This window comes from Harmonia axyridis, chromosome 2 (assembly GCF_914767665.1).
Source record: "Harmonia axyridis chromosome 2, icHarAxyr1.1, whole genome shotgun sequence".
NCBI classification, from domain to species: Eukaryota; Metazoa; Arthropoda; class Insecta; order Coleoptera; family Coccinellidae; genus Harmonia; species Harmonia axyridis.
This window is the reverse complement of record NC_059502.1, coordinates 22430822-22441953: the sequence shown is the minus strand read 5'-3', so window position 1 is coordinate 22441953 and position 11132 is coordinate 22430822. Positions and strand designations below refer to the sequence as shown.

The following is an 11132-nucleotide window of genomic DNA, read 5'->3' as shown; positions in this document are numbered from 1 at the left end:
AATCCGTTAATGGCGTACCTACCTCGAAAGCGACTGATATCAATGATGATGACACAAAGTTCATCAGGTCATCCCGTTGGACTAAGAAGAAATGTTTAAGATATTTCGATATCAGTAACTTTTTCAGAAGTTCATTTACATTTTCAGTGACGCTACTGTATTGATAATTATAAACATTCTAAGAATAACAGCGTAAATCCCGGAGAATTCGTACCTCTCAATTCAGAATAACTGGTTTGTTCAACAACAACAAGTGCGGTCTTATAAGACATAAATTGGCATGTAGAAATAGTGTGATTGAAGAAAATGATCCGTTATTTACTCCTTTCTGTGCTTGCAGCATTGTATCTACTCGTGAAAAGTGAATTTGTCAATGAAAATGAGTTTACGGTATGTCTGTTCAAAGAGTACGCCAATCAAACTTGCTTCACCAGCGACTCCATGCAGGATTTGGCGGAAAATATAACCGAAGAATATTCAAGAATCGAATTCAGCAATAATTACTTCCCAATTATTCGAAAGGGATTCCTTCCGAATCTACAAACAATTGATAACATATGGATTGATAATTGCAGCATTTCTGCGCTAGAACCTGGCGCCTTCAAAGGTTTGGACTATCGTGTCGTGGGATTGGATGATAATAACTTAACAAGAATTGAAAGTGGTGTATTCACAAATCATCCTCGTATTAATTCTTTGTATATCAGAAGAAACTACATAGAATTCATTCATAAAGATGCATTTTCCAACATGAAGTATTTACAGTTGATTAATCTTTCTCGCAATCGATTGAAATACTGGGATCCCGACTGGTTTGCAGGTAACACTATGGCACTTATATTTTTCCCACACAATTTGATCGAAGAACTGCCCGATAACGCATTCAAATTCGCTGCTAAAGCACAAGCACCACCTATCGGAATAGACATGAGGAATAACAAGATTAAGACTATATCTGATGATGCTTTTCTTGGAGTTACTTACGTGCACAATTTACTATTTGCTTCAAATCAATTGACTGAGTTTGGAGAGAAAATACTCAAGAATACAAAAACTTTTCAACTGGATATTAGCGATAACAAAATAGAATGTTTGCCGCAGGATTTGTCAACTGTTTTCAAAGGTGTGTGGACAAATATCTCATCCAATCCTTTCACTTGTGCATGTTTTAAACGTATAAAAGACTACATTCATAAAAGTAAGCATGTTACCGTAGATAATTTCAAAAAAACTTGTGAGATTATTATTGAATGAAAATATTCATTGATATGTATTTTTTCTTTTAAATTCCACAATAATCAATTAAAGTATTGGAAGTTTCAATGACATTTATTTATTAGGAAGTCATATTGAATATGTGCTCATCATGAATTATTATAATATTGAATTTTTTTCTATTATGCAACAGATTAACATAATCCTTCCTAATCAATCAAATCCAATACAATTGAAGGAACAGTCTCAATATTATTGTTAATAATAATTCGCTGGAATAGAAGATCAAAATATTCGTCCCAAAGATAATTGAATACAATTTGACAGTTAACCTGAAAGTATAACGCCATAATAACATTGACGTACAAAGTTATTTATCACTTCTTTGTTACGATTTTTTGACGACATGTGGAAGCATATAAAAATAATAAATACATGCTTGGAAGGTAAAGTATTCCATATAGGACATCATTTATCGCCAAATTATAGAATAGCTATTTATATTACAAGTGCAGAAGGCCTTGATATTCTTCCACGAGGTTAAAATTCCAAAATGAGTTGCTAGTTTTTGAACGAAAAAGTAAAGAATGACACTTCCGTACGAGTGTTATTCATTATTTTATCTATTTCATTATGGTAATGAGTTCATTACAGTACTAAAAACAGTGCTGTAATGAACTATTTATTTAGGAATAATAACCGTCTTTATTAGGCGACAGTTTAGCTAAAGCTATTCTTACACTTTTACCTGAAAGGGAACGTTTTATTGAAATTTCCAAATTTTCATTCAAAATAAATGAAATCCATATAAATACTCAATTTTTCTTTCGTCATTTTCTTTAACTATCAGAATTATTGAAAATTTTTCGAATAAAATTTGATTCAAATGTTACCTTGATCTTTTAGCTCGAGAAATTGATTATTAGAGTCTACCTAACATATCTGTGAGTTTAGCCATTACTACACCATTCATTCAATAACCATTAAATTTTGTTATTGAATACATACATTACTTCAGAGATTCTAATAAAATACAATGATAGATATGAGACTTCTTAGTCGAGTCATCTGAATCAAAATTGAAATTTTCAATAAAAACATAAAGATCGGGAAATCTGGGCGGCCATGGCAAAGGATTCACATGGGTCGCTTCGAAAAAGTTTGAACTAACTCTGGCAACATGAGGTCAGGTATTATCTGGCTGCAATATTGGATTCGCGAGCCGATTAAGGTAAGGGAGAACATATGGCTCCATTATTTCTTGAAGGTATGCAGCGCTGTCATGTTACCTCGAATAAAGACTAAAGGTAACCTACTTGCACGTGCAATAACACACAATAACATAACGCCTGCTGTCCAGTCTGCATGACGCTCGTCATCAAACTGAGGTTCACTTATTTCTCCCCGACATCGTCTAACCCTTCTTCGGCCATCATGTGCACCCAAGGAGAATCGAGATTAATCAGAAAAGACGACTTGATGCCATTCCACATTCCAATGTTGACGTTCTCTGCACCTCTGTTATCGTTGCCGGTGATGCTCAACCGGTCAGAGGTAATACACGATGGGGTCGATATTGCTGCAGTCCAAAAGACCTTATCCTGCAGTAAACCTTCCGGACAGTTACAGGATGGCCTTGTTCTCCTAACCTAAAGATTGAGTTGTTGACAACCCCTCCTCCCCCCACCTCTTTCAAATTCACTTTGCTGGTAATAAATTCCGCGTACACGTGCTTTAGGCATTTTAACAACAACTAAACATCGAACAGCTGGTTTGTTGTAAAATTTAAAAAACTTGCAAAAAACGACTACAATATTTAAATAACAAAAATTGTTTACATGAAAAAACTTTCACGAACTTTTTCTCCAAATTCAAGCATTTACTCCTTGCTATACTATGTATGATTCACCAATAAAATTTAAACAGCTCCTTCTGGGTGTTGCAGTTACTTTGTCAGTTAGTATATGTAAAATCGGGAAAACTGATACCGGCGCATTTGCCATTTTGTCACACCCAATTTTTCAGCGCCAATTCCCTGAGCAGGTTGCTCTTTCATTTAGTCACTATCTGTAATTTTCGAATTTTGAGTTTGGGCCAACGATAATGAATAATTGAAGATGAAATTCAGAGCTTATAAGGGTGGTTGCTAGCTGAATTTGTTATCTATTATTATCCAAAAAGATGAAGAAAGAATATTCAATATTTATGCTTATTGAGGTAGCTCATTTTTTTTAGTGAGAATGCTACTTCGTTTCACAACTTAAATGGAAAAATATTGTTTTTACTGGAATATCTTATGCTTGGAAAAACTTCAGTGTGCAGGTTTACAGGGGTGGCATAGAATAGAATTTATTTGCTCTTAAACATCACAAATAAATCAAATTCACCTTCAATAGCTTACAAGGTGCGTCAAAGTTAAATTTAAAAAAAATTGATACAAATATTATGATTCAACATATCACACAATAAGTCACAATAAAACTACAATGGCAACTGGCCTACGGATAAAAAGTGCATCAAAATCTAAAAATTCTTTTATGGAATAGAATACAATTCATTCAGATGTTGAATTACAATTTCAAGTTTTATGCAGAGTTCCATGTTAAGAAGAACCAAAGAAAATTCAGTTAGAATATCGGGAAAAAATTACTACATGAATTTTCTCGTGGCTACAGAACGGACTGAGTTAAATTTTGGTTTTGGAATAAAAATAGAGAGGAGTCATACGCGCGAGGTCGCGCGACCATATGAACATTTGTAAAGGATGTTTTTTTTAAAGCTATGGAACTTGAAATTGCAATAAAACAACGATGGATTATTTGATTGACATGAGTTTTATTCATCCGCAAGATAATTTTGTGGCATCACATTTTAAATATGATTTCTGGCATATGACCGCCACGGCTGGCTCGGATGTAGTCCAATCTGGACATCCAATTTTCGATGGCTTTTTCCAACATTTGTGGCCGTCTATCGGCAATAACACGGCGAATGTTGTCTTCCAAATGGTCAAGGGCTTATGGCTTATCCGCATAGATCAATGACTTTACATAGCCCCACAGAAAGTAGTCTACCGGTGTTAAATCACAAGATCTTGGTGGCCAATTCACAGGTCCAAAACGTGAAATTAGGCGGTCACGAAACGTGTCTTTCAATAAATCGATTGTAGCACGAGCTGTGTGACATGTTGCGCCGTCTTGTTGGAACCATAGATCCTGGACATCATGGTTGCTCAATTGAGGAATGAAAAAGTTAGTAATCATGGCTCTATACCGATCACCATTGACTGTAACGTTCTGGCCATCATCGTTTTTGAAGAAGTACGGACCAATGATTCCACCAGCCCATAAAGCGCACCAAACATCAGTTTTTATGGATGTAACGGTGTTTCGACATACACTTGAGGATTAGCTTCACTCTAAATGCGGCAGTTTTGTTTGTTGACGTAGCCATTCAACCAGAAGTGTGCTTCATTGCTAAACAAAATTCGCTCATGAAAATCGAGAAGAACGGCAATCTCATTTTGGCCCATTCGACGAATCTACGCCTCACTTGAAGATCGTTTGGCTATTCATGATGAATTGCCAAACCAAACTGAGAATAAATCACTTGACAGCTGTTAAGTCGGTTGCCATCTTGAACAGAAATGCCAACTTAAAGTTATATACCTCGAAAAAAAACACCCGTTATATGACTCCTCTGTATCTTAAGTCGCGCGGTTTGTGGATCGCGCGTTTACGCGCGACCATCTGAACTTACCCTTATCCTGAGTCCAAAATTTACAAAAATTATCGATCGGGCACTATTAACTCACCCTGTATAAACCATAACCATTTCAATTGTAAGAGAATTGTATAATCAAAAACTTTCATTGACAAAATACATAACCAAGTGACAGCGAAGACATTATAATAAATTACATTTGATATATAATTTCTCTAAGTTCTGGGGTCTCAGAGCGTATGAATTAATGGCCGCTCAAAAGCTTCATATGCCAAGTCGGTAATATTCTCGAAATGTTTAATCTTTAGTACTTATTAAGTTGTTAAAATTCATGTATCTTCTTTTCGAGATAGGATCTCAATTCTTTGGCAAAAAAATTATAATATACTTCTGTTGGATTCTAATTCTACTCTACACATTCCAAAGCGTGAACTGTGAAGATTTCAGAGAAGATAGATGGATTATCTTTCCGAAGTAATAAACCCAAATCAAGGAAAAAGCCGGTTGGCAATACAATATTCAGAGTCGTCCTAAAAAACTACAGGTGTATGTTATATACATTAATATTTTTGCTTTAAGTTCAAGTTTCAATATAATATAAATTGCTAAATGAATGAACACAGTAGTATGTATTATACACTTATCCCTATTTTTTATGATGTAGACTCCTAAAATTAGACTGACAAATTAAAAAATGGGTTCTCATTTGATATCACTAACTTTTCCGAAGATCATTTACATTTTCAGTGTTACGCTACTGTATAACTATAAACATTCTAAGAATAACAGCGTAAATCCAGAAGAATTCGTAACTGGTTTGTTGAACAACAACTAGTAGGGTCTCATAAGATAGAAATTCACATGTAGAAATAGTGTGATTGAAGAAAATGATCCGTTTCTTACTGCTTTCTGTGCTTGTAGCATTGTATCTTCTAGTGAAAAGTGAATTTGTCAATGAAGATGAGTTTACGGTATGTCTGTTCAAAAAGTACGCCAATCAAACTTGCTTCACCAGCGACTCCATGCAGGATTTGGCGGAAAATATAACCGAAGAATATTCAAGAATCGAATTCAGCAATAATTACTTCCCGATTATTCGAAAAGGATTCCTACCGAATCTACAAACGATTGACAACATATGGATTGATAATTGCAGCATATCTGTGTTGGAACCTGGTGCCTTCGAAAGTTTGGACTATCGTATCGTAGGATTAGATGACAATAACTTAACAAGAATTGAAAGTGGTGTATTCACAAATAATCCTCATATTCATTCTTTGTATATCAGAAGAAACTACATAGAATTCATTCATAAAGATGCATTTTCCAACATGAAGTATTTACAGTTGATCAATCTCTCTCACAATCGATTGAAATACTGGGATCCCGACTGGTTTGCAGGAAACATTATGGCATTTATATTTTTACCACACAATTTGATAGAAGAACTGCAAGATAACGCATTCAAATTCGATACTGAAGCACCACCTATCGGACTAGACATGAACAATAACAAGATAAGGAAAATATCTGATGATGCTTTTCTTGGAGTTACTTACGTGCACCATTTACTTTTTGCTTCAAATCAATTGACTGAGTTTGGAGAGAAAATACTCAAGAACACAAAAACTTTTCAACTGGATATTAGCGATAACAAAATAGAATGTTTGCCGCAGGATTTGTCAACGGTTTTCAAAGGTGTGTGGACGAATATCTCATCCAATCCTTTTACTTGTGCATGTTATAAACGTATTACAGACTATATTCATAAGAGTAAGCATGTTATCGTAGATAATTTCAATAAAACTTGTGAGATTATTGAATGAAAATATTCATTGATATGTAATGTTTCTTTTAAATTCCACAATAATCAATTAAAGTATTGTAAGTTTCAATGACATTAATTTATTGGGAGGTCATATTAAAAATGTGCTCATCATGAATTATTATATTGAATTTTTACTCTTATGCATCAGATTTACATAATCATTCCTAATCAACTAAATCCAATACACTAAATTGAACAGTCTCAATATTATTAATAATAATTCGCTGGAATAGAAGATCAAAATTATTCAATTAATCTGAAACTACAATGCCATGGAAACATGGATATATACAGATCATTCATCACTTCTTTGGAACGTTTTTCATGAAAGCATATAAAAATAATAAATGCATGCTTGGAAAGTAAGATTTTCCATATATGACATTATATATCACCAAATTATAGAATGGCTATAAAGCTATTTATATTACAAGTGCAGAAGGCATTGATATTCTTCCACGAGGTTGAAATTCCAAAACGAAATCCTAGTTTTTGAACAAACAAGTACAGAATGAGCCTTCTGTACGAGATTTATTCATTATTTTCTTTAATTTACTGAATTTTAATAGAAATTAATGGAATAGTTCTAAAAATATTGTTTAGTAATTTTTGAATTGAAGAATTTTGGTTGACAGAACAGTTCTCTGTATCACAAATCTCACAGATAATAAATAAATCCGCGACAGAAGAGTTCCGAACTAGCATTTAATAATGAAATATAACCATGATGGAAATGAAATATTCCCGCATGATTTTGTTCTAAAAGATATAATAATAAATAATAATAAAGTTTATTTGCTTTCAACACAACCTTATATAATATTCTAATAAATATTGCAAATAAACACGATGAACAGAGGCTCACTAGAGGTTCGCCTGTTAGTTCTGAAAGAAAAAATTCAAAAATTCTCTTCCTTGAACGTCGTGACAACAGTATACAAAAAAAAAATTTCGTTTGGTATGAACATTAACACAAATGGAATCATATAAAATCTAAAAGTCTATTATCGGGTTGAAACTGTCAAAATCTGGTTCTTAGTTCTGTCCAATTCGGGGTAAAAATGTCTTAATTATGAGTAAATATTTGTCACTATTCTTGAGGGCACTTAATAACTCTCTGTTTAGACATGATGGATATGAATAATAAGGTAAGTAAATCCACACCAACACTCACTGAATTCTCAAATCATTAAATACCTTCGCATCTCCATTCAGTAGCCACAATTTTACCTTCCTATTGAATGATCTACGATTTTTTAGTGTTCTATATTCCATAGGAAGAAAAGCGAACATTTTGGGTGCCAAATACCACCAGCATCTCTGACCAACCGTCTTTTGGGTACGTATCGTCTTGAAATTCCTGAGTTCATGTCTAGTAGGGTACTCGTGATTGTACTCTTATCTTTCCCCTCTGGACAAGATGGCAGAATGAACGGATTTGCCAAAGATTTAGAGGAAAACATCATAATATATCTATATTCTTTATTTAGGGAGAAATGGTGGAGGCTGGGGTAAATTTCCAAGCCTTTTACCCATGATGTCCCAAACATGTTCTATGAGCGAAAGATCGGGGGATCTGGGTGGCCACGGCAAAAAATTTACATGAATCGCTTCGAAAACGTTTAAACTAACTCTGACAACATGAGGTTAGGCATTACTTTGACGTTTTGTTTCAGAAGGTAACGCAGCGCTGTCAAGTTACCACGAATAAAGACTAAACGTGGCCTACTTGCATGTACAGGGTTATTCACTATAAATTACCCACCCCTTATCATCGTTATTATTGCCTACAGAAAAAAAAGTTGAATGTGAAAGTTGTGTGCTTTTGACTATATTTTGATGAAATGCTATAAAAAACCCAGTGGCTTGCAGATTTCAGGGGATAGAAATTTTTTAATACTTTTTCAAATGGGGTATATTATTGAATTTTTGAAATGGTCTTTTTTTCCTAATTTCAAAAATATACTATATGTTTATACTTGTTTGTTCAAAAACTAGGAACTCGTTTTGGAGTTTCAACCTCCTGGAAGAATATCAATGCCTTGTGCACTTGTAATATAAATAGCTTCATAGCCATTCTCTAATTTGGTGATATATGATGTCATATACGGAAATTCTTACTTTTTTATATGCTTTTATGAAAATCGTTCCAAAGAAGTGATGAATGATCTGTATATATCCATGTTTTCATGGCATTGTACTTTCAGATTAATTGTATAATTTTGATCTTCAATTCCAGCGAATTATTATTAATAATATTTAGACTGCAAAAAGGGTATAAGATAGGGAAAACATTTAGTATATTTTTGAAATCAGGAAAAAAGACCATTCCAAAAATTCAATAATATACAGGGTGTCCCATTTGAAAAAGTATTAAAAAATTTTTATCCCCTGAAATCTGCAAGCCACTGGGTTTTTTTATAGCATCTCATCAAAGTATCGTCAAAAACACACAACTTTCACAATAAAATTTTTTTTCCTGTAGACAATAATAACGATGATAAGGGGTGGGTAATTTATAGTGACTAACCCTGTTTACAATAGCACCCCATACCATAACGCCTACTGTCCGGTGTACATGACGCTCAATATCAAACTGAGGTTCACGTCTTTCTCCCCGACGTCGTCTAACCCTCCTTCGGCCATCAGGTGCACCCAAGGAGAATCGAGATTCGTCATAAAAGACGACCTGATGACATTCCAAATTCCAATGTTAACGTTGTCTGCACCACTCTAATCGTTGCCGGAGATGCTCAACCGACAGAGTTAAGACAAGATGCGGGGGTCGATAATGCTACAGTCCAAAAGACTTTATCCGGCGGTAAACCGATCGGACAGTTACAGGATGGCCTTGGTCTCCTAACCACCCATCAGTCAAAGATCAATCAGGCTCTAATAATAATGATAATAATAAATGTCTACCAACAATATATAAAATCATCACATCATGTATAGCATCTCGTATCTACAAACATTGCGAGACAAATAATATAATGACAGCACAGCAGAAAGGATGTTCCAAGAATGCACTAGGATCGAAGGAACTGCTGATAATAGATTCCATCATATGCAACCAAGCCTTCAAAAAACACAGAAATCTTTTTATGACATATTTTGACTATAAGAAGGCCTTCGACTCTATTCCACATGGGTGGCTGACAAAAATTTTGGAAATATACAAGATCGATCCAATTACAATAAACTTTCTGAAGTATGCAATGTGCAACTGGAGAACGAATATCGAACTCTCTACAGCGAACATAACTACTAAAGATATTCCAATAAAAAGGGGAATTTTCCAAGGAGATTCGTTGAGTCCCTTATGGTTCTGCTTGGCGCTGAACCCCCTTTCTAAACAACTGAATGCTACTGAAAAAGGTTTCAATGTGAAAGGAAACAGAAATAATATTGCACTCAATCATTTGCTATACATGGATGACCTCAAACTTATAACAGGCAACAAAAACCACTTGCAAATTATGGTCAAACTGGTGGAAAATTTTTCGGAAGACGTGGGGATGAAATTCGGATTGGACAAGTGTCGTACTATTAGCGTAGTGCGTGGAAAAATCCAAGATGAACCGATAGCTCTCTCCAATGGACAGAAGATAGAAGCAATGAAATCGAACGATCTTTATAAATACCTAGGAATGAAACAAAACCGACGAATAAACCATCAAAGAATGAAGGAAGACTTAACAACTGAGTTCATTAGGAGAATCAACAAAATTTTGAAAACAAACCTCAACAGCAAGAACATGACGAGAGCTATCAATACATATGCATGTTCAATTCTTACATACTCTTTCGGTATCATTCCTTGGACCAAAACAGATATGGAAAACCTGCAACGCAAAATGAGAACCTTGATGACGAAAGCACACAAGCACCATCCGAAAAGTAGCATTGAGAGGACGACACTGCCGAGGAATAAAGGAGGCAGAGGTCTGCTAGACATCATGGAACTTGCCCATGGTCAAATTGAATGCCTACGAACATACTTCAAAGACAAATCAGGCACGTCAGAGATCTACAAAGTACTGTGTGAAGCAGATGAATCAACACCTTTACAACTGCACAAGGAGCAATTGTCATACAACCACCAGACAATCCAAGAAAAACTACAAAGATGGAGAGAAAAGCCCCTACATGGACGACATTTCAACGAGGTGAACCAGGATCATGTCGACATTGAAGCGTCGAACTATTGGCTCACATCAGGTGCGATGTATCCAGAAACGGAAGGATTTCTTTTAGCCATCCAAGATCAAGTGATCTCAACAAAAAATTACTGCAAACATATCATAAAGGATCGAACTATTACTGACGATCGATGCCGTTATGGTTGTCCAACGAACGAGACAAT

The 11132-nt window shown here is 34.9% G+C and overlaps 1 protein-coding gene across 1 annotated transcript; it reads left to right on the top strand.

Annotated features, from left to right (window-relative positions):
* Positions 1-306: 306 nt before the first annotated feature.
* Positions 307-8281, top strand: LOC123672226 (toll-like receptor 7). The gene is made up of 4 exons (XM_045606240.1): positions 307-1123; positions 5860-6636; positions 7892-7914; positions 8027-8281. Exons 1-4 carry the CDS (start codon positions 307-309, stop codon positions 8279-8281), a joined length of 1872 nt encoding a protein of 623 aa, XP_045462196.1.
* Positions 8282-11132: the final 2851 nt, after the last annotated feature.

Bases quoted from the DNA above. Each gene is read 5' to 3' on its own strand.
- LOC123672226 (XM_045606240.1), top strand. From the start codon at position 307: ATGATCCGTTATTTACTCCTTTCTGTGCTTGCAGCATTGTATCTACTC. The intron at 1,124-5,859 runs GTGTGTGGACAA...CTGTGCTTGTAG, and splicing joins TTTGTCAACTGTTTTCAAAG to CATTGTATCTTCTAGTGAAA. The intron at 6,637-7,891 runs GTGTGTGGACGA...CTCTCTGTTTAG, and splicing joins TTTGTCAACGGTTTTCAAAG to ACATGATGGATATGAATAAT.